At 42.1% G+C, this 24,051-nt stretch overlaps 2 protein-coding genes across 12 annotated transcripts in view; both read left to right on the forward strand.

Annotated features, from left to right (window-relative positions):
* Positions 1-15,398: 15,398 nt before the first annotated feature.
* Positions 15,399-24,051, forward strand: part of LOC148846609 (S-adenosyl-L-methionine-dependent methyltransferases superfamily protein) — a 114,614-nt gene continuing 105,961 nt past the window's right edge. For 7 of the 11 annotated variants that reach the window (XM_088953546.1, XM_088953554.1, XM_088953548.1 and 4 more), the window contains exons 1-3: positions 15,399-15,513; positions 15,651-15,741; positions 20,221-20,333. In XM_088953546.1, coding sequence (XP_088809672.1) covers positions 20,246-20,333 — 88 coding nt within the window. In that variant the 5' untranslated portion in view covers positions 15,399-15,513; positions 15,651-15,741; positions 20,221-20,245. The other 4 variants (XM_088953551.1, XM_088953553.1, XM_088953547.1 and 1 more) reach the window with 4 other exon arrangements.
* On the forward strand, positions 15,835-18,908 carry OTP84 (Tetratricopeptide repeat (TPR)-like superfamily protein). Its single transcript, XM_088953545.1, has one exon. It carries the CDS (start codon positions 15,986-15,988, stop codon positions 18,674-18,676), a length of 2,691 nt encoding a protein of 896 aa, XP_088809671.1. The 5' UTR covers positions 15,835-15,985; the 3' UTR covers positions 18,677-18,908.

Consider the following 24,051-nt stretch of genomic DNA (forward strand, 5'->3'; position numbering starts at 1 on the left):
TCATTCTTTTGGTGCTGAGGTACTATGGTGTTTCTTTGGGTTAGCTCGTCCCTAACGCAATTCGGACCTTGGTGGGGCTGATTAGCTTGTGTCGCCACCATAACTTCCCTCTGAATTTGGATGTCTTTTCTAGTTTGTGTCACATGAAGAAAGTCTCTGGAGCCCCTTTCCACTTCTATCTTTCTTTCCGAGGTGGCTACAAGGTGTTGACAAAATTTCCCAATAAAATAAAGGACTGGAAAAATAGGTTTTTCTTCCTCTCTAGGGATGATGACTAGGGTGTGAGCACTATTTGGCATAGCGATTGTCGGAGCTTCGGTGAGTGTTCTAATGAAGAATTGCATGCCATGATTCAAGAGTTTGTCAGTTAGAGAGTTGAAGCAAAAAGTGTTTTGGCCGAGCCCATGCTTATATAGGTTGGCCTAAGTGGTGTAGGTAGGTCGGCCATTGAGTTATCTGCATTTGCATTCAATATTTATTGATTTTAGCTCGGCTAATTATTTCTTCTCTTTTTCAGATATGGTGGGTATGGCTTCAATGTTGGCGGCTTCCAAGGAGAAAAAGGCTTCAAGGAAGAAGTGAAGGGCGAATCGCCGCTCCTCGATGGAGGGGACCTCGTCCAGCACCAAGGTGAGGTCGCCACACCCTGCTCTTGTCATCAACCTCAATGGAGGCGGCAAATCGATGAATACTGATCAGCACTCAACGGATCCAACTGCCTTTTAAGCTCAGGTTGGCCAGGAGGGGCGTGAGGCCGACCCTTACACCTTGGACATTCCTTACTTCACTCTGAACGTCGACGTCTCGATGCTTGATCGTGTGACTGATCCTCGTTATGCTCCTCAGATGGCTAGGGGGATGATGCTCCCTGAGGATGTGCAGTACTTCCGTGCCTTGGACCCGGTAGAAGTTGGAGGTCGCCATTTCATTGTCTAGGTTCATCTCTTTATGGGGTTTTTGATCTCTTAATGAAACTTTTCAGATTTTTGCTCTCACCATGTTTTTCTTTGGTAGGCTAATACCACCGGGCATATCTTTTTGGACCAAGTCCACACAAGCTATATGGAGAGGGACGAGCTGCAAGCGAGCATGAACGTGCTACAGACCCAAATGCGTGACGTCTAGATTAGTGCGGAGGACCGTTAGTGTTTCTTCGGGATGAGAGAGAAGATGCAGCACGAGCTGGCTGAGGCTCGTGATACTATTGCTGCCCAAGAGCGCCAATTAGATGAGAGGCAAACGAAGTATGCCCAAGACATTCGCTGAGCTAAGGAGGCAGTCATTACTCATTTCTTGGAGTCCCCTGAATACGAAAAGAAGAAAACGGAGGATGCCATCTCTTCTATGAAGAAGGGTTTCAAACTTTGTCGCCACAACTTAAAGATGTTGCATCTTACCTTCAACTTTGGCTCTCTCTCTAAAAACAACGTGCCAAGTGAGCTCGCCACATAGGTTGATGAGGAGCCTCTAAACTCCTGAGGAGGATGAGGAGGAGGATGCTGAAGAAGGGGACAAGGAGGGCGATGGCGAGTTGCAGGGTAGCAATGAAGAGTAGCTCGGCCTGTCAAGTGATTATGGGAGCCTGTGTGCTCCTGTAAATTTCTTTGGGCCTACGTGCCCTTTATCTCCGAATCTAGTAATACTATAATTTTTTTTGTGGTGTACATGTATGGAAGTTGACCGTTTCTCTTAATGAAACTTTTCCTTTTACATATGGTGCTTCCCCTTTGGATGAAACTTTTCTCTTTTGTTGTTTAGTTCGGTCGGATTCTTTAGCGAATTATCATAATTGTAGCTCATAACTTGTCTATTGTGCTCCTTAACCAAGTTGTTGGTAGGTTGGACGTAGCTCAGAACACTTCTTTTCAAAGATATTTCCTTCACAGGTTGTCTATGTTCCATGCTTGGGGTACCACTTTCCCCTCCAGTGTTTCGAGCTCGTACGCATTTCCACCTATTACCTTAGAAACTCTGTAAGGGCCTTCCCAGTTCAGGCCCAGCTTTCCTACACCGGGCTCAGGTACCATAACTTTTATGAGTACCATGTCGCCAACTATGAATTGGTGTTTCTTGACTTGGGCATTATAGTACCGAGCCACCCACTATTGGTATGTTGTGGTCCGAATGTAGGCCAGGTCCCTAACTTCTTCCACCAAGTTAAGGTTGGTTCGTAGGTCGTCTTCGTTAGTTTCTTCACTAAACGCTTCAAACCTCAAGGTCGACACTTCCATCTCTGTCGGTATCATGTCCTCTATTCCATATGTGAGGTTAAAGGGTGTTTCACCTATCACTATTTTGATAGTTGTTCGGTAGGCCCATAACACACTGGGTAGCTCATCCACCCACATACCTTTAACTTGAATCTACACACGATACTTCTCTAGAAAAAGGTCTACACATTCTGAGTTGTAATGGTGACCAACAACTCAGCTTCTACCCATTTTGTGAGGTAATCAACTATCACCACTAAGAATTTCTTCTGTCCAATTGTTGGCGGGAAGGGGCCCAATATGTCGATCCCTCATTGTGAAAACAGCCATGGACTAGTCAGGTATTTGAGGTTGGTTGTTGGTTGGTGCAGGACGTTGGCTTGCTGTTAGCACTTGTCGCATTTTTGTTCCAGCTCGATTGCATATGCTTTCATTGTGGGTCAGTAGTGCCCTTGTTGTAGAGCTTTTTGTGTGAGGGCTCTGCCCCCCAAGTGTCCTCCGTCCTTCATGAATTTCGTGTAATATCCGATCTGCTTTAGCTCGACATAGACATCGTATGTAAGGCAATGTGAAAAATCTTCTGTAGAGTTGTTCACCTACAATCACGTTATGAGTTGCTTGTCGCTCTATTCGTCGAGCTGCATTTCGTTCCTTTGGCAATATACCTTGTCGTAGGAAGTCGACAAGTGGATCTATCTAGCTCGGCTCTACTATAGTTATTTGGGCGACCTCTTCCACCCCCTTCTCTATTAAGGGGCAAGGTAAATCCTCTATGTAGACCATCTTCTTCATTGAATCAGTTGTACTGGCTAACCTAGAGAGGGCATCGGCTTTACTGTTTTTCGATCTCGAAATTTGTTGGAGATGCCAAGAGTGAAAGTTGGGCAAGAGTACCCTTACCTTGGCCAAGTAGGCCGACATGGCAGGTTCCCAAGCCTCATATTGTCCATTCACTTAATTTACCACAAGTTGTGAGTCGCTACAAACCATGAGATGTTTGGGCCCGACTTCCTTCGCCAGCGATAGCCCGGCTATAAGTGCCTCATACTCGGCCTCATTGTTTGAAGTTCGGAATAAAAACTAGAATGCATATTCCAGCTTCACCTCGCTAGTTCCATAGAGTATCAACCCAACTCCACTTCTGCTCTGGTTGGATGAGCCGTACACATGGAGTATCCAGGGCTCCTCATCCCAGGTCAGGATCTCCCGAGTTAGGGTAGGTGCCGCACTAGTTGAAGCCTTTAATGTGGTTGCTTGCTCGGTAACTTCCGGGGTCGATGAGCTAAAGGTACACTCGGCGATAAAGTTAGCCAGGACCTACGCCTTTATCACTGGTCGCGACTCATAATGGATATCATATTCACTGAGCTTGATTGTCCACTTCATTAGTCTACTCGGGACCTCAGGCTTCTGAAGGATCTTCCTTAGAGGTTGATCGGTCAGGACTATGATACTGTGGGCCTACAAGTAGGGTCTTAGCTTCCGGGGTGCTAACACCAAGGCAAAAGCGAACTTTTTTATGTCTGGGTACCTAGTCTCAATAGCGTGCAAGACCTTGCTCACGTAATAGATAGGTCGCTGAATTTTTCCTACCTCTCTTATTAGGACCGAGCTGACTACCTCGTCAATCGCAGAGAGGTAGATCTTAAGCTCATCCCCGGTCTTTGGTCTAGTTAACAAGGGGGGTGAACTTAGGTATCTTTTTATCTCGTCAAAGGCGAGCTGATACTCTTCGATCCACTTAAAGTCTTGGTTCTTTTTTATTTCCTTGAAAAAAGTAAACACTTCCCAGTCGACTTAGACATAAATCGACTTAGGGCAGCTACTCGACCAATTAGTTTTTGGACTTCCTTAACTGAGCTAGGAGGTCACATATCTAGTATTGCCTAGATTTTTTCTGGGTTGGCCTCGATACCACGTCGGTTGGCAATGTATCAGAGAAACTTACCTAAGGTCACAACAAATATACACTTGTTTAGGTTAAGTTTTAGGTTATATTTTCTTAAAACATTGAAAATGAGGTCTAGGTCGGCAATTAAATCATTCAAAAACTGAGTCTTGACAACCATGCCATCAACATAACACTCAACTTTATTTCCAATTAAATATAAAAATACACTATTTATAAGTTGCTCCAGCATTTTTTAATCCGAAAGGCATGACTTTGTAACAGTACAAGCCCATCTCGATTACAAAAGTGGTTTTTTCTTGGTCTATCGAGTCTATCGAGATTTGGTTGTAGCCAGATTAGCATCCAAAAAACTCAAGAGCTCGAACCCTGAGGTCGCATCTACCAGGCGGTCTATTCGAGGGAGAGGAAAGCTATCTTTAGGGCAAGTTCGGTTCAAGTCGGTGTAGTCGACACACATGCGCCACTTGCCCTTGGCCTTCTTTACCTGCACCAGATTTGCAATCCAGCTCGGGAACTGGACTTCTCTTACGAAGTCCGCAGAGAGCAGCTTCCCTATCAATTGAATTTGGTAAGTTTGTTTCTTAAAAAAACAATAGAAGATTGTCACTCCATTTTTCATGTTTAGGGCCGATTCTTGAAGCTCTCAGATTTGGCTTCTTGAAAATGTTCTTAAATTAGTTTCTGATAGCCATACGAACCAATAACCAAAAAGTAGAGCTTTGGCTATTAACAAAGTTCCAAGGTTCTACATCGCGCCTGGTTCATGATGTTGTCATTGGGTGTATAAGGTGCTCAAATGTGCAAAGGAGCCACAACAACGTCTTTGTAGTAGAAGAAGACTAAGATAATAGGGGAGAGAGAGAGACTGTAGTGGAAGTTGAAGGTTAATGGCAAGGACTACTGAAGTTGATTGGCGAAAAGGGGGGTAGAGGGTGAAGGCAAGAGAGAAAAAAAGGGGAAGGAAGGAGAGGGTTAGGGCACGGGAGAGACAGAAAGCAAAAAAAAAAGGAAAAGAAAAGAAATATCAATATAAATATATTAAGTTGGAATGCTTACAAAAGAAAGCCACAGGATGCAAGAAATGAAATCTCATAGTAATTTTTGTTTTTTTCTTATAAATTACAAGAATGCCATTCTCTCCTACCAACTCTCTCTCTCTCTCTCCTTGCAAATTACAAGAATGTCATTCTCTCTACTACCAACTCTGTCTCTCTTGATCTCTTGCTTTTTTTCCTTAAAAATTACAAGAATGCCACTCTCTCTAATTGAGGGAGACCTCGGCTCAGCATCTCAACTACTAGGGGACCTACAATCAAAGGTAGTTGAGCTCGAACTTCTGAGCTTTTGACTCGAGCCGAGCTCAAGCTCAAGTCTCTAATTCGAATCGAGCTCGTGCTCTACGATACCTCAGCCACAGAGGGAGACCTCGACTCAACACCTTGACAACTGAGGGACACCTCAGCTCAGCACCTCGTTTGAGACCATAGCTCGACACCTTGCCTGCTAGGGAAACTCAACTCAACACTTCAACAACTGAGGGAGACCTCGGCTCAACACCTCGGCTGCTAGGGAGAGTAGCTGAACTCAAACTTTTAAGATTTTGACTCAAGCTAAGCTCAAGCTCAAGTCTCTAATTCGAATTGAACTCGAGAGCTCGAGCTTGATAGTTTATGAGTGAGCCCCAATGTGTATGAAAGAAGCCTCATGATGCAAGAAATGGAATCTGATAGTATTTTTTACTTATTTTTCTTATAAATTACAAGAATGCCACTCTTTCTCCTACCAATTCTCTCTCTATCTCCCACCAACTCTCTCTTTCTTTCCTTATAAATTACAAGAATGCCACTCTCTCTCCTACCATTTCCTTACAAATTACAAGAATGCCACTCTCTTTCTTACCAACTATCTCTCTCTCTCTCTCTCCTTATAAATTACAAGAATATCATTCTCTCTTCTACCAACTCTGTCTATTTCTCTCTCTCAATTTTTCCTTAGAAATTACAAGAATGCCACTCTCTCCAACTAAGGGAGACTTCGACTGCTAGGGAGACCTCGGCTACTAGGGGACCTACAATCAAAGGTAGTCGAGCTCGAGCCAAGCTAAGATCGAACTTCCGAGCTTTTGACTTGAGCCGAGCTCGAGCTTGACGACACCTTGGCCACTAAAGGAGACCTTGGCTCAGCACCTCAACAACTGAGGGATACCTTAGCTTGGCACCTTGTCAACAAAGGGAGACCTCATCTCGACACCTCGCCTGCTAAGGAAACCTCAGGTCGACACTTCAATAGTTGAGGGAGACCTCGACTACTGGGGAGACCTACAATCAAAGGTCCAACGAGCCTAATCAAGTGCGTACATAGGGTGTCACCTCAGCCACTGAGAGAGACCTCGGCTTGGCACCTTGACCACTAAGGGAGACCTCGACTCAGCACCTCGACAACTGAGGGAGACCTTAGTTTGGCACCTCGTCAATAAAGGGAGACCTCGGCTTGACACCTTGCTTGCTAAGGAAACCTCAGCATGACACTTCAGCTGCTGAGGGAGTCCTCAGCTTGGGACCTTGACAATTGAGGGAGACCTCGGCTCAGTGCCTCAGCTGCTAGGGAAACCTACAATCAAAGGTCTCACAATCCTAATCGAGTGTATACATAGGGTCTCACCTGGGCTTGGCACCTCAGCCATTGAAGGAGACCTCGGCTCACCACCTCGACAAATGAGGGAGACCTCAACTTAGCACCTTGTCAACTAAGGGAGACCCCAGCTCGACACCTCGCCTGCTAGGGAAACCTCAGCTCAACACTTCAACACCTAAGAGAGACCTCAACTTGACACCTCAGCAATTGAGGAAGACCTTGACTCGACACCTCGGCCGCTAGGGAGACCTATATTCTAAGGTAGCCGAGCTTGAACTTCCAAGCTTTTGACTTGAGTCGAGTTCAGGATCAAGTTTCTATTTCGAATCGAGCTCGAGCCTGATAGTTTATGAACAAGCCCCTTCAACGCAAGGCCCCCTCCGCTAGTAAAAAAATTGAAAAACTCTAGTCAATCTCTATTAGAGAGACTTGTAAATGGAATAGCTTGAATGTGTTGAGCTGATGTGTTTTATTATAATTGGCCCTACAACCTACTAAATAGTGAGGGGCATTAAGCTAATCCATGTTAGACAGTTTTGTATACCCTTAGTTTCAATCAAGATGATGTACTTTATGAGTTTATTGTAAATGAATAAAAGTGCATATTTGATTCATGTTCCCTTGGTGTGTTTCTGTGTAATACCCTTAAATTGGACACTTAATGAGACTTGTGTTAATTTAGAATGTTCATAGCCAGTGGGTCGGTCTGGGGAGACCTATCCTGACAAGGCTAACACTATGATGCCACCAAGTTGGTTGGGGTGACCTGTCTCAGCTGCCAGGGTGAGACCCTAGGCACATACAGTGTAGGATTAATTGAATCTTTGAACTGGACCAGATTCTAGTATTGCCCTGGACTTTGGAGATTGATGGGCAAAACTGGAAAGTTACACCCGACCCCTAGACTCGATTATGATACTGCACTAGGTGTCAGATTGAGTTGTCTTTGATATACCAATCTGTGAGATCCTTAGCGGAGGTCAAAACCTGGGTATGTTGGGACAGTCTGAGAATTCATTTGAGTGGGTGATCATAGTGACAGGATCAACCCTTTGTCGAACAAAGGTAATGATCGGGGATGCACTCTCTCTGATGGAAACCAAGACTGTCAACACCCGATTTCAACCATTGAGATTTGTTTTGCAAAATATATTTTATATGAGATATGAAAGTATATATATTATGGTCTCGAAATGATTTGCAAAAGGTTTTAATTCCCGGGATCCATATAAGCAGAGAGTGCAACACTGTTCCTTACAACCAAGAGAGAGGTCCTCTCTTGTCGGGCAGTGTATGATCATTATGGGTTGAGAGGTTAAGTGTAAGACCATTGAGGATAATACCTGATGGGCTAATCTTGCATCTGCTCACAGTCCCTGGGTGTTACAAGGTGGCTTGGCCCAGGGACCACTTAGGGTAAGTGTTGGGTCCATAGAGACCATGAGATGGTTTTCAGGGGGTGCCCTGTCCATAACAGTGTATTCGGCTAGGCCTTGTAACAAAGGTTGGGCTGAACCCATGTAGCTGATGTGTAGATCAATATTTAGGTCCCACGCCATACAAGGAAGTCCAACTGGGCAGCAGTTTGGAAGGCTAAGTGAATACATAACCTTAAATGAGCCTTAAGCCCATTTCAAACAGGGCTGATTTGATTAATCACTTAAAGGGGCGAATTCTGAGATGGATCAGCTGATAGGATTGGGCCTAGACCCTATCCACTTAGAGAGTCCAAGATTTAGATCTGGTTTGCACAGGGAAAACTGTGCAATTTTCTTGATTTATTTATTACATTTGGTCTGTAAATAATTTTTTTTTTGTTTTTAGACTCAATGTATAGGTATTTGATATGATGTAATCATTAATAGAAATAGGATTTCTATTTATTTTTATTTTGGATCGAAGATGACGGCGCAGAAAGGGAGATTTCGTAGAGAAGGAGATTTCACAGATGGGAGACATAGAATCTGCGATTTGCAGTTTGTGAAACTGCAATCTGTGATCTAACATTTGTTTTGCAAGATGGATTGTGCGAATAGCCCTGATTGACTGATTCTTGTTTTTCTTTTGTCAGATCTTTAATTTCATATTATTTTCTTGAATTAAAGATTTAATTAAAGATCAAACCCTAGACCCATTCGAACCAAGATTGGTTCAAACTGGACAAATCTATGGTTTAATCAAGGCTGAAAGTCGACCCTATTTTTCCCACTAATGGGCATGAGGATTGACATTTAATTAAATTGTTAATTCGGCCCAACCTGTAAAGGCCCAGTTTTAAATAGTTAAAACTGCTAAAAGCCCTCTTCAAAGTATAAAGCTATATGGGCCAAACTGGGTAACTCTACTTCAGCCCATATACCTAGATAATATTAATGGTTAATATTATGGATTTAAAACGGGATTAATGGGCCTTACAGATGATTAATTGATTGGATCAATTTATCCCTGCATGAGATGTATGGATGTGTGATGTGCTACGTACATGGGCCATAAATGTTTGGCCCATGCTCATTCGACAGTGGCTCTTGTGCACACCATGGCTGAATGCACATCATTGCCATGGTGCCCCTTTTGGTCATTGGATGACCTCCCTCTGTGGTGGGCCCCATGCCTCATCGAGAGGTTACGTGCGGAACCCTAGCCAATTTAAGGCCCACCAAAATTTGACTTTATGATAGTCAGTGGGAGCCACTTTGGTTTGACCTAAATCATACGAGGGCGTAATAATTGTTCCCTCTAGCTAATATGATTGCATGTGATAGGGAGATTCATATGATGAACTCTCTAAAGGCCTTCCATCATTAGCATAAGGATGAGTCCTTCAATAATGAGGAAATGCACCAGAAAATGGGCTATCCATTTGCTGTTAGGCTTGTCTAAGTGTTTCATAAGATGATAGGGGCGTCATAGACCGATGTGAGAGGGGCTTCACCAGAAAATGGGAACTCTCTCATAGTATATTGGCGTTCACGAATATGATGGGTAAGCACTCACTGGATAGAAAAGGTTTACCTGAAAACGGCTCTGAACCTTGTCTGACAGAGGCCAAAGGGAAAACTCATATGATGAGTAGATATGATCCTTCACAGAAAGGTGGTGGGGTTATGCAGCTGAAACAGTTGGTTCCATGCACCCTATGTGACTTTCCACATTTCCAGAGGCAACCTGTAGTCTCCGTCACTAAGAAAAGAGATAAATCTCAGAGATGAATAAATGGAAATGGAACGTAGATTAAAATCCATATATATAATGAACATGAATCAAATTAGGTTATGGTCTGATGTTTGCTATTTTATCAGAAAATGGAAAACGGATCATTTGCAAAGCTTCTTGTCGACAACAAGCTTAAGGGCCCAAACTATGCCGACTGGTACAGGAACCTTATGTTGGTCTTAACCTCTGAAAAGTTGGATAAGGTAGCCAAAAATCCTGCCCGGATCATCTGGGAGATAGGGCTTTTGAGGCCCGTAGAAGAGAATACCAAGAATGGGAGGAGAGAAACTCCCTTGCCCGTTGCTATATCATTGCCTCCTTAGACAATCCAATTCAGAGGCAGTTTGATCAAATCGAACTTGCTAAGGACGTATTGGATAATCTTAAGACAATGTACGAAGAGATGAATTGTTCTATTCGGTAGAATGTCTTGAAACAGTTCATGACCGCGCAGATGTCCAAGAGCCAACAAGTTCACGACCATTGTCTCCGGATGATGGGTTATATCAACGAACTGGAGGCTCTTGGATCCGGGCTAGATCTGGTAACATAGATCGATGCTATTCTCAACTCTTTGCCTCCGTCCTTTAATCCATTCATCATGAACTACAACATGAACAAGCTGAATGTCAGCTTGTAGGAACTCAGCAATATGTTGCAGAGGGCTGAAGAATTGATTTAAAATGATGAACCCATTGCCATGCTTGTTGAAACTGGCAAATCGGGCAAAAAAAGGAAGGCAAAGAGAAAGCCCCAGAAGAAGGCTGCCAAACCTAAGAAGTAGAAAAAAGACAAAGCATCGGATGCCTGTCACTTCTGCAAGAAGACCGGCCACTGGAAAAGAAACTGTCCTACCTACCTAGAATCCATGAAAAGTAATTTTGAAACTTGTGTTATAGAAACCAATTTATTGGTAGCTTCTACGTCCTGGTGTATTGACTCCGAGGCTTCAAATCATGCGTGTAACTCACTGCAGGGGTTCAAGGTAAGCAGAAGGCGGAGTGAAGGAGAAATCACACTCTACTTGGGGACTACTACAACTGTTGTAGCCGCGGCCATAGGAACTGTGGAATTATTTTTTAGATAATGAACAATTGTACTGAAAGATTGTCTTTATGTACAAAATTTAAGGAGAATTTTGATTTCTGTCTCAAAACTGTGTGCAGATGGTTATTCTATCTTCTTTAGTAATACGATTACTATTAAAAGAAATAACAGATTCATCGCATATGGGGAACTGAAGAACGGTCTCTATGTTCTACATCCTTCTCTATAAACTAACATAACCGAAACTACATCGGCTGAAATCCCCAATAAGAGAGCGTGTGATACAGTTAATCCCACGTGTATGTGGCATAACCGACTTGGCCACATCGGTGTTGACCGAATCACAAAGTTGGTAAAGGATGGTCTTTCTTTTGTTAACCTAAAAGATCAGCTCCTAATCCAATTAGGAGCTGCTTATCCAAATCCTATTTGGATCAGCCTTCTCTTTAGGTGATAAGGATAAACCCTTATCTTATCTGAAGATTAGATCAGCTAATCTCATTAGGAGGTTTCTAGATCTGAATCACATTTAGATATGGACTCTCTGAGTGGATAGGGTCAAGACATTATCCTATCAGCTAATCCATCTTAGAATTCGCCCCATGATTAACTAATTAAATGGCCCAGTTCGAAATGGGCTTTAGGCCCATTAGGCTTATTTACTCACTTAACCTTCCTTACTACTGCCCAGTTGGGCTTCCTTGTATGGCATGGGACCCAAGCATTGATCTATATATCAACCACATGGGTTCGGTCCAACCTTTGTTACAAGGCCTAGCCGAATACACTGTTATGGACAGTGCACCCCCTGAAACCCATCAAATGGGCTCTATGGGCCCAACACTTACCCTAAGTGGTCCCTGGGCCAAGCCACCTTGTAACACCCAGGGACTGTGGGCAGATGCAAAATTAGCCCATCAGGTATTATCCTCAATGGTCTTCCACTTAACCTCTCAGCCCATAATGATCATACATTACCCGACAAGAGAGGACCTCTCCCTCGACTGCAAGGAACAGTGTTGCACTCTCTACTTATATGGATCCCGGGAATTAAAACATTTTTGCAAACATTTTAGAAACCATAATATATATACTTTTATATCTCATATAAAATATATTTTGCAAAACAAAATCTCAATGATTAAAATCGGCTGCCGGTAGTCTTGGTTTCCATCAGTGAGAGTGCATCCCCGATCATTACCTTTGTCCGACAAAGGGGCCGATCCTGTCACTATGATCACCCACTCAGATGAATTCTCAGACAGTACCCAGGTTTTGACCCCCGCTAAGGATCTCACTGATTGGTATATCAAAGACAGCCCAATCCGACACCTAGTGTAGTATCATAATCGAGTCTAGGGGTCGGGTGTAACTTTCCAGTTTTGCCCATCAATCTCCAAGGTTTAGGGTAATACTGGAAATCTGGTCCAGTTCATAGATTCAATTAATCCTACACTATATGTGCCTAGGGTCTCACCCTGGCAGCTGAGACAGACCACCCCAACTGATTTGGTGGCACCACAGTGTCAGCCTTGTCATGATATGTCTCCCCAGACCGACCCACTGGCTGTGATGTTAGACAGTTTTGTATGCCCTTAGCTTCAATCCACTTTGATGTACTTTTGACATTTAGTGTAAATAAATAAAATGCATGTTTGATTCATGTTGTTTGGTATATTTCTGTGTAAGACCCTAAAATTGGACATTTATAGAGACTCGTGTTAGTTTTAAATGTTCACAACCATTGGATAAGTCTGGGGAGATTTATCCTGCCAAGGCTGATACTGGTGTGCCACTAAGTGTTGGGATGTCTTGTCTCGGCCATCAGGGTAAGACCCAAGGCACATGCAGTATGGGATTATTTGAATCCTTGAACCGGACCAGATTTCCAATATTGTCTTGGACCTTGGAGATAGATGGGCAAAACTGAAAAGTTACACCTGACCCCTAGATTCGATTATGACACTTCACTAGGTGTCGGATCAGGCTGTCTTTGATATGTCAATGGTAATGATCAGCCCCTTTGTCGGACAATGGTAATGATCAGGAATGCACTCTCTTTGATGGAAACCAAACTGCCGACAGTTGATTTCAATCGTTGGAATTTTGTTTTGCAAAATTAATATATATATATATATAAATGTATATGTACAGTTTCGAAAAGGTTTGCAAATGGTTTTAATTCCCGGGATCCATGTGAGTAGAGAGTGCGACATTGTTCCTTGCAGCCGGGGGAGAGGTCCTCTCTTGTCGGGCAGTGCTTGATCATTAAGGGCTGAGAGGTTAAGTGTAAGACCATTTAGGATAATACCTGATGGGCTAATTTTGCACCTGCCCACAGTCCTTGGGTTTTTATAAGATGGTTTGGCCCAGGGACCACTTAATGTAAGTGTTGGGCCCATAGGGTCCATGTGATGGGCTCAAGGGGTTAATAAGCTTTTCAGTGAATTCGGCTGGGCCTTATAATAAAGGCTGGGCCAAACCCATGTGGCTAGTGTGTAATCAATGCTTAGGTCCCATGCCATACAAAGAAGTCCAACTGGGCAGCAGATTGGAAACTAGTTAAATACTGAACACTTAATGGGCCAAAAGCCCATTACGAGCTGGGCTGATATGATCATCCATATATGGGGCGAATGTGAGATTAATGTTAGTAAAAGGATTGGGCTTTTGACTTTATCCATTATGGGAGACAAAATTCAAATCAGATTTGAATATGGTAATCTCTTGATAAGATCAGGAGTAAACTAACTTAATCTGCATATAGGATTAAGATAATCCCCTATCCAAATATTGATTTGGATTAGGATAACCCTTAATTAGGAGGTTTTCTTAATCAAGAAGAAAGGAGGAGAAAACCAATTCAAAAATATCATATTTCAAACCAAGGGTTTTACAGTAAGGAAGAAAGATTTCTGCGTACAGAGATTGGATCTCACAAAACTCCACAGAGAGGAAAAACTATTCAACCTATTCATCCCAGGAGTTCTCCTCCAGCCGCCGCCATCCCCTCTTGTAAGATTCGATCTTTGCAGAAGAAAGAAGTTAAGGAATCAGTTCTTGACATCAGTCTTGTAGAAAAGACTGAAAAGGATTTGGTGTTCCGAGTTTCCAGTGGGTTTTTGCAAAGGATCTAGTGTGTAGGACGCATCCTACTGGTTCCGTTCCATCCACAGCTGTGTCATTTTCAGTAGGAGCAGATTTTGGTGTCTTTTTTGGGCGTGAACACCAACTTTGGGAGATACTGTTTTTCCAGATCAGGTATAATCCTCCAATTTTCTTTTAGTTTAGATCTGGTTCGATTATGGTTCAAGTAGAATTCTTGAATATTGTATTCTAAATTTAGGGAATATGATTCTCAGTTGGGAGAAGGTAGAAAAATTTTTGAAATTCGCCCATCCATTCCGCACCATCATGGCATCCATTAGATGGATCCACCATTCTTTCATGTGAACATTCTAAACTAACACGAGTCTCATTAAGTGTCCAGTTTAAGGGTATTACACAGAAACATACCAAGGGAACATGAATCAAATATGCACTTTTATTCATTTTCAATAAACTCATAAAGTGCATCATTCTAATTGAAGTTAAGGGCATATAAAACTGTCTAACATCTTTAACAACACAAGCATTTGCTTGCCTTTCTAATCTTACAATCGGTACCAACAATACTCTCGCAATTGCATTTATTGATGCTCCCCTATTTTCTTTGTCTTTTTCTTGGGATCAACTTCTCTGTTTGAGGGTGATAAACATGATTGAGAGTGACCATCAATTATTAGATGATACCATTAGATTTGGGCATTTGGATATTTGGTAAAGAAAACTAAATGACACCCAAGGACATTTGTATTCTTTCACATGTCATTAGTTTTATAAATTTAGGTACTAGATTGATATATTTTAAACTTTAAGGACCAAAGTGAAACTAAGCATAAAGTAAAAAAATACTAATATACAATTTTATATATAAAACCAAACACGGGAAAGTGGAATTTTTACACCCCATCCCACCCAAAGCCTTAGATTATTTTGAGCACCTGGGAGTTGTGAAATTTACATCTACGCCCTACAAGCGTCTCATAGCATATCCCTACCGGCTACCGTTTATTGTGAACATCTCCCATTGACAACTTGGGGAGATGTTCCTAATGGATGTTGAGATGTGTATGTGGGGCGTTTGTTGGGGGCGCAGATGTGATCTCGGAGTTATGGCGTTGTCGTTGTCGCCACTTTTATTTTTTTATTTTTTTTGGAGCAGTGGTGAGCATGAAATAAGAAAAATTGAGAAATTAGTGCAAAGAAATTCTGAAATTGAAAATTCTCTCGGATATAAGCCACGTGGTAAGTAATAAGGCCCGCTAACCAAAGACGGACGGGTCTTATTTCTTCTCCTATAGTCCCATCAACAAGACTACCATCAAATGGTGGGTGGGTAAGTAGTTGTGGTTCCCGAAGCTTGATGGTCAGCGAGAATGTGAGAAAAGTCTTGAGGTAAGCTGCTACAGTGCTACGAGTTCTCATGCCTCCCCAGCCCCTCTCACCCTCAAAACTCCTCCATTTCTGATTTTTGTTTCTCTGTAAAATAAAAAAAACTCTAATCTTTTCCTTATCTTATCTACACATCCAAGACATTCACAGCGCATAACCAGAGACTGAATAAAAGGGTCTGGAGCTCTCAACTTAGACCCTACTGTCCGTCTCGAGACCATTATCATTCAGGTACCAGCTTGATGACCTTGTTTTCCACATTTCAGTGTTCTTGTTTCGACTGTATGTGACCTTTTATCTTAATGGCCGAGCAAGGTCGTTTTCAGGAACTTCGCTGTTCCCCACCATTATATTGATGCTCAGGAAAACTATTCTGAAGTTTTGAACTTTTGATAATGTCGATATGCACATTCTTTCTAACGCTATAACTTCTATATGGTTGGAACTTTAACTTTCCCAACTGTCATAACTACCAATGGCTTCCACACAAGGGCTCGTTCCCATTTCTCTCCCTCTTCCTTCCCACATACTGTCTTCCCGCCAAAATCAACTACCGACCATTCAAAAACGAAGCCCTCAACTTCCTCCTCTTATCAACACCACCGTCAATAAGCAATCCAAACCTAAGCCTGAATTGCGGTCAGCATTCTGGTGGATTGAGACCCTCCGGTCACATACCCGATCAAATCTCTTCCGAGAAGCGCTATCTACATACGTTGAAATGACTACTGCGGGTATCCCGCCTGATAATTTTGCTTTCCCAGCTGTCCTAAAGGCTTCTACCGGCCTCCAGGACTTGAATTCTGGCAGGCAGCTTCATGCTGCTGTCATCAAACTCGCTTACCAGTCATCCTCGGTGACTGTAGCCAACACCCTCCTGGACATGTATGGGAAATGTGGACATATAGGTGATGTACTCCAATTGTTTGATAGGATTTCTCAGAGAGATCAAGTGTCTTGGAATTCAATGATTGCTGCATTGTGTCGCTTTGAGGAGTGGAACATGGCACTAGAGGCCTTCCGACTTATGCTTTTGGAAAATATGCAGCCAAGCTCGTTTACTTTGGTTAGTATCGCACTTGCCTGTTCCCATCTTATCAGGCGGTATGGCTTGCGCTTGGGAAAAGAAGTTCATGGGCATAGTTTGCGAAGGGGTGATGGGAAGACATTTACAAATAATGCATTGATGGCAATGTATGCTAAATTGGGTAGGGTGAACGACTCAAAAGCATTGTTTCAATGTTTTGAGAATCGTGATATGGTTTCATGGAACACCATAATTAGCTCATTTGCACAAAATGATCGGTTTGGGGAGGCATTAGCCATTTTTTATCGTATGGTTCATGAAGGGACTAAACCTGATGGGGTCACCATTGCCAGTGTTCTCCCTGCTTGCTCCCACCTGGAGATGTTGGACATTGGGAGGGAAATTCATGCATATGCCTTGAAAAATGATGATCTCATTGAGAACTCTTTTGTGGGTAGTGCACTAGTTGATATGTACTGCAACTGTGGGCAGATTGAAAGTGGTCGTCGTGTTTTTGATGGGATCTCAGAGCGAAGAATTGGGCTTTGGAATGCTATGATTGCTGGTTATGCACAGAATGAACTCGATGAGGAAGCACTGAAGCTTTTTGTTGAGATGGAAGTGGTTGCTGGGCTCTACCCAAATCCAACAACAATAGCCAGTATATTACCAGCTTGTGTCCGTTGTGGAGCATTCTCTTGCAAAGAAGGTATACATGGGTATGTGGTGAAGCGGGGTTTTGAGAGGGACAGATATGTGCAAAATGCCCTTATGGATATGTACTCTAGGATGGGGAAATTTGAAGTTTCAAGGAAGATTTTTGAGAGCATGGACGTTAAAGATATAGTTTCTTGGAACACCATGATCACGGGTTATGTTATTAACAATCTGCATGATGATGCACTTCTTCTGCTACAGGAGATGCAAAGAGTCACAAAAGAAAAAGATTTGGATGATGATGTTTATGAGGACGAAGAAAGTTTTTCATATAGACCAAATTCTATAACACTCATTACAGTTCTTCCTGGATGTGCAGCCCTAGCAGCATTAGCAAAAGGGAAAGAGATCCATGCTTATGCCATTAGAAATGCCTTGGTATCAGATGTTGCTGTAGGAAGTGCACTAGTTGATATGTATGCAAAATGTGGTTGCTTGAGCTTATCAAGAAGAGTGTTTGATGAGATACCCAAACGCAATGTCATCACTTGGAATGTTATCATAATGGCTTATGGGATGCATGGACGAGGGGAGGAAGCACTGAAATTATTCAAAACTATGGTGGCTGAAGGAGCCTCGGGAGGGGATGTGGAACCCAATGAGGTTACATTCATTGCAATATTTGCTTCCTGCAGTCACTCTGGGATGGTCAATGAAGGCTTAGAATTGTTTAGGAGAATGAAGGATGACCATGGTGTTGCACCCACACCAGATCACTATGCTTGCATTGTTGACTTGCTTGGTCGGGCTGGCCAATTAGAGGAAGCGTATCAACTAGTTACAGCTATGCCTCCTGGTTCCGATCAGGCAGGTGCCTGGAGTAGCCTGCTTGGGGCATGCCGGATACATCAAAACATAAAGCTTGGCGAGATTGCAGCTGAGAGTTTGCTTAGGTTGGAGCCTAATGTGGCCAGCCACTATGTTCTGCTCTCAAATATTTACTCATCTGCTGGGCTATGGGACAAGGCAATGGAGGTAAGGAAGAATATGAAAGAAATGGGTGTTAGGAAAGAACCTGGGTGCAGTTGGATTGAGCTTGGTAATGAAGTTCATAAATTCTTGGCTGGGGATATATTACACCCACAAAGTGCTCAGCTCCACACTTTTCTTGAGGAGTTATCAGAACGGTTGAGGAAAGAAGGATATGTGCCTGACACTTCATGTGTTCTTCACAATGTAGATGAGGAGGAGAAAGAATATCTTCTTTGTGGACACAGTGAGAGGTTGGCTATAGCATTTGGTATACTAAATACCCCTCCTGGAACTACCATTCGAGTCACCAAGAACCTTAGAGTTTGTAATGACTGCCATGTGGCAACTAAGTTCATCTCAAAGATCGTGGAGAGAGAGATCATTGTAAGGGATGTAAGGAGATTCCACCATTTTAGGGAAGGGTTTTGTTCTTGTGGGGATTATTGGTGAGAGGCCTGAAAACCAATTCACTTAAGAATTCATTTTAAGAGGCAAATGCTATCTGGGGACTGGGTTTAGTTGTCCATTATGCATAGGAGTTGTAATAATTCTATTGATTTCTTGATCAAGTTAAAAATTGTATATCAATATATTTTGTTTTTTTTTTGGAGGTTAAAACAAGAAAGCTTATATTTGATGAAAATATGAAAAATTTAATCTCTTTTGGATTTTCTTTGGGTTGCATTTGTTGTTGATAATCTAGCTCTCTAAGTTCTACAACTGTTGATGTTTATTTTTGTTTATCTTAAAAAAAAATACTGAACCTTATTCTAACCAAATACACATTTAGATTCCTTGGTTGAAATTGATGTTGCCACAATAAGTAGAGAGTTGTACCGTGGTGCTCAATGTGCTGGGCCCAAGAAGGGCTGTAGACCAAGATATCATAAAAAATCCAGAATGGATTTCCTCAAGGATGAAATATATCATTCATTATAATCTGGAATGTTCCTGAAGCATTGGTTAGGTCAAATGGCATAACCTGAAATTTGTAGTGACTGTCGTGGATTCTAGCTGCTCTTATTACCTTACCCTCCATAAACATCATCCCCTTTTTTTCCGTTGCCTCAAGAAGTTGGAGTTGTACAAGCTAACCACATCTTGTGGAAACAACCATTTTGTGCAAAAAATGACCAAAAGTTAGGTCCTTATCCAGTTCACCCCTCCCAAGATCCCAAATGGTTGGACAAAGCACTTATCAGATGTCAATAATAAGCCCTTTTCTTGGGCAAATTTTCTATTTATAACTTTGACCGTTTAATATTTGTTGGGGAACCACCAATGTGTGAGGTACAGGATTAACATGGACTGGAGGTTGACCAGGGCAACCTAGAGGGTCCTTTCTGTGATGGATGGTTGAGATATGTCAAATCATTGTTCTATGTGGCAGAAGCTGGGTAGGCCATGTAGGGAAGCTTCTGACTTTACCTGGTTAGGAAATCTTTTTCATTTGCATAATTTATTAATCATAATGAACATAAATGTTCTTGTTTCTTGTTGGTTTTCTTGTGATTGTAGGCTGAGCCTCTGGTTGTGGCCAACTGGTCCATGTAGAATTGTACCTCAATGGGTACAACAGGAAATTTAGAGATGGCAGGCTGAGCTGGGCTAAGCCTGCAAAGTGATGCTGCAAGTTGATCTTGTGTTGATCACCTTATGCTTGTCATGGAACCAAAGTGAGTCTGAGCGCATCCTAAACCTTATGACCTGCATGGCCAAGGCTTAGCTGGTGGTTAACATCCTTAAGTTTTTAAGTAGATCCACATGACCATTTTTTGGGGGAAAACAATTTGGAGGATAAGACTATTCTCCAGTCTCCACATCCATGATGACATTGTATTGTGCAAGATGAATAGGTTTACTTTAACTCTAGATTTAGCTTTATGCAAGGTAGAGCCAAGCTTACAAACACTCAGTGGCAGTGTAATATAATTCATGCTTCCATTTTCCAATTTCATGGCATAAGGCACTGATTCTATCCATTTTATTATCAGTTTGGCGGATTCTCTTATGTAGAAGATGCAGATTTCTACCCGCCTGATAAGGTCTCTGTCTCTTCCTTCTCCTGTTTCAACCCCACTTCAAGAAATTGTCAGCAGCCAAAAGGGTTCTCTCTCTCTCTCTCTCAAATATGTATTTTTGTATCTCCCCGACTCCCTCTCCCTTCTCTCCATGTATTGTCCATGTAAATGCTAAATTTTAACTCTTGCTGCTTTTCTTTTCTTTTCTTATGTTCTTTTCTGGGCATTTCGATATCTTTAATATCATTGTTTTATGCATTAGTTTGATTTTCTGCCTGAAAAACTTCAAGTTTTTTGCCTGTTGAATTTAGTTATCAGTAAAGAATGATAAAGGTTTCTTCCTTTAATTGCCTCTATAGTTTCATTAAATGAGAAATGGATTATGACAATTATGCGTGTAACTATTTAGTTCAATACCAGTGTTGTGATGAGTGATTGGCATGTGGGCCTGCTGGATTAATTAAGTGTTTTGTTGTTCTTTTCTTTTTTTTTTGATAAATAAGAAGGATAAATTTCATTAATAAAAACTAATGCAGTTACAAGCTTCCCGTGGAGAGGCACGAGCTGCGTCCTCTCCTAACAGTAGGAAGAAAGACAAAAGATAGAAAACAGATTCAGTCTACAATTGAGCCCAATACAAACTTTCCCTATTTACCCCTTGCTTTGCAAGACCATCAGCCATAGAGTTTGCTGATCTCCCCACCCATTGTATTCTCACTGTCAAGCTTCTTGTTAGGCAGTTGAATTTTTTAATTTCATTCTTAAAACACCACACTATAGATTCCGGATTTTGTAGCCAGCCCACTACCACCTTGGAGTCCCCTTCTATTATCAACTGTTCCACACCTATCTGCACTGCTAACTGTACTCCCTGGATAGCGGCAGCAAGTTCCACCCTAGTAGAGTTTCCAACTCCTATGGGTCCTGAGAAAATAAGAACCACATTCCCACTGTCATTCCTCAGTATTTCTCCCACCCCTGATGGACCTGGATTACCAAGACTAGTTCCGTCGAATTTCTTTTCTTTTTATGCCCCTTGTATGGCTAAAGTATCTGGTAGCCCATATGCTCTCCTCCTAATCCACCCGAACTCAGCATTTATATCCTTTGCTAATCTTTCCACTTCCCTGAAGATATGTTTAAGAGTCCATGGAATATGTCTGTTACATCTTGTCCAAGAAATAACTACTTTTGAATCACCTTCAACTTCCACTCGTCAGAAACCTAATTGCTTTGCCAACTGGATTCCTTGCAGTAAAGCCAGTAACTCTGCCTTTACTGAGTTTGTAATGCCAATTGGCCCTGAAGATCAGTTCTAGGGTTTCTATTTGGGAGTAGGGACCAAGGGAACTTCATCTGTTTTTTTTTTTTATTTTATTTTATTTATGCCCTACTATGTTTGTTTGAGGCGAGTTGCTGTTTGGCTACTAGAGAGATCTGATCAGAATCAGATCAAGAAGGGGATTGCATAGGGGAGTACCAGTTTCAGGATTTATGAGGATTGAGGAGGGCTAAGTACTGTTGAAGGGTATTTGGTGTAGCCTAACATAAAAGAAGAATAAAACAACAATAAATCCAGTATTTAATCAACAGAAGTGAGAAGAAAATAAGAAGATGAGTCCAGAGCAAGAGAGGAGAGAATGGAAGAAGAGGGAGATGGAGAAGAGATCTGTTCATACCTCTCACCAGTTCCCTAAATGTTTTTGATTAGAAGAAAAGGGCAACCCAATGGACAAGGCTCCCACTAATGTGGGGTTTGAGGAAGCTGTTTCCAAGATTTTAACCCTGATCACCCAGGTCACAATGAAGCAACCCAACCATTGCACCAAGGCTCACCCTCTAAATGTGTTTTATTAGAACTAATCTCAATTTAAAGTATAATTACAAGGTGCCCTCAGTAGGTAACCTAACTCAATAACATAAAGAATGAAAACAATAATATGCCCATAAACAGAGGCCCACTAATCTAGGAATAAAGATTAATAAACGAACAAATAAAGAGAAAAGACTAAGGTCCATTCGGCTCAATATCTCTACACTCCCCCTCAAGCTTATTATATGTGTCTATTATGCCCATCTTGCTTATATAGTGTTGTTGCTTTGCCTTTGGAACTCCCTTAGTTAAGATATTTGCTAATTGTTCCTTAGATGCTGTTGAAACTGAAGAGAGGAGAGGAGACTTGTGTGTTTCGACAATGAGGGTTCTGAGAAGAGTTTTCGAACAGTCTCTATCTCAGCCCTCTAACACTGTTTTATTAGATATATTTGAGTAATTACAAGGAGGCCCTTAGTTGGGCAAGAATTTACAAAGCCAACTGTCCTTCAGATGTGATGAAAGGAAGACACACTTCACCCGAAGAGACCCATTCCCTAATGAAGTGTCGATCAACTTCAATATGCTTGGTTCTATCATGTTGCACTGGGTTGTGAGCAATGTTGATGGTAGCCTGATTATCACAGTACAACATCATTGGCTTGTCATATTCAACTCCAAGTTCTTCCATCAAAGATTTTAGCCATAATAATTCAGAAACCCCATGTGCCATGGCCCCGTATTTTGCTTCAGCAGAAGACCGAGCAACAACCGATTGTTTCTTGCTTCTCCAAGAAACAACATTACCAGCTACCAAGCTGCAATACCCAGAGATAGATCTTCAGTCATCAATGTTCCCGGCCCAGTCAGCATCGGTGTAAGCTTCAAGTTTCATATGACCATGCTTGGCAAACAGAATACCCTTTCCGGGGGAGCCCTTCAAATAACTTAGGATTCTCTCTGTAGCTGCCAAATGAGTGTCCCGAGGAGCATGCATGAATTGGCTAATGCAACTGATTGCATATGCAATATCTGGCCGAGTCATGCATAGATACAAAAGTTTCCCAAGAAGTTTCTGAAAGATTTCTTTGTCTTCTAACAATGTCCCTTCTGAGGCTGAGGGTTTATGACTCATATCAATAGGAGTAGCAGCTGGTCTAGCACTCATCTTTCTAGTTTCAAAGAGCAAGTCAAGAACATACTTTCTTTGGGAGATAAGAATCCCATCCTTGGATCGAGCCACTTCTATGCCAAGAAAGTATCTCAATTCCCCCAAATCTTTAATCTCAAACTCTGTATGGAGAAAAAATTTTAGATCTTGAATTCCTGAGGCATCATTACCCGTCACTACAATATCATCTACATACACAATGAGGTATACTGCTAGAGGTCCACTCCTCTTCACAAAAAGAGTATGATCGGACTGTGTCTGCACATAACCAAAGTTAACAAGTGCTGTTCTAAATCTCTCAAACCATGCTCTAGGGGACTGTTTGAGTCTATAAAGAGATTTCTTCAGCCTGCATACTTTCCCTTTTATATCAGTTCCATACATCCCTGGAGGAAGAGACATGTAAACCTCCTCATGTAATTTACCATTCAGAAATGCATTATTCACATCCAATTGATAAAGGGGCCAGTCAAAGTGAGCAGCTAAGATAGAAGAACCCTCACAGATGTCATCTTGGCAACAGGTGCAAAAGTCTCTAAATAATCAAATCCCATATGTCTGTGTATAGCCTTTTGCAACCAGCCTGGCCTTGTACCTTTCAATGGTGCCATCAACTCTGTATTTGATAGTAAAGACCCACTTGCAACCAACAGGATCCTTCCCTTCAGGCAAATCCACCACTTCCCATGTGTCATTCTTGTGTAGGGCATCTATTTCAGATTTCATAGCATCCCTCCATTCTGGAATCTTAAGAGCTTCTAACACAGACCTGGGAATAGGATGAGAAGCAACAGAAGAGAGATAGGCAAAATATGAAGGT

Source organism: Nelumbo lutea, chromosome 7 (genome assembly GCF_056320005.1).
Source record: "Nelumbo lutea isolate HS-2025 chromosome 7, American lotus-T2T, whole genome shotgun sequence".
Lineage (NCBI taxonomy): Eukaryota > Viridiplantae > Streptophyta > Magnoliopsida > Proteales > Nelumbonaceae > Nelumbo > Nelumbo lutea.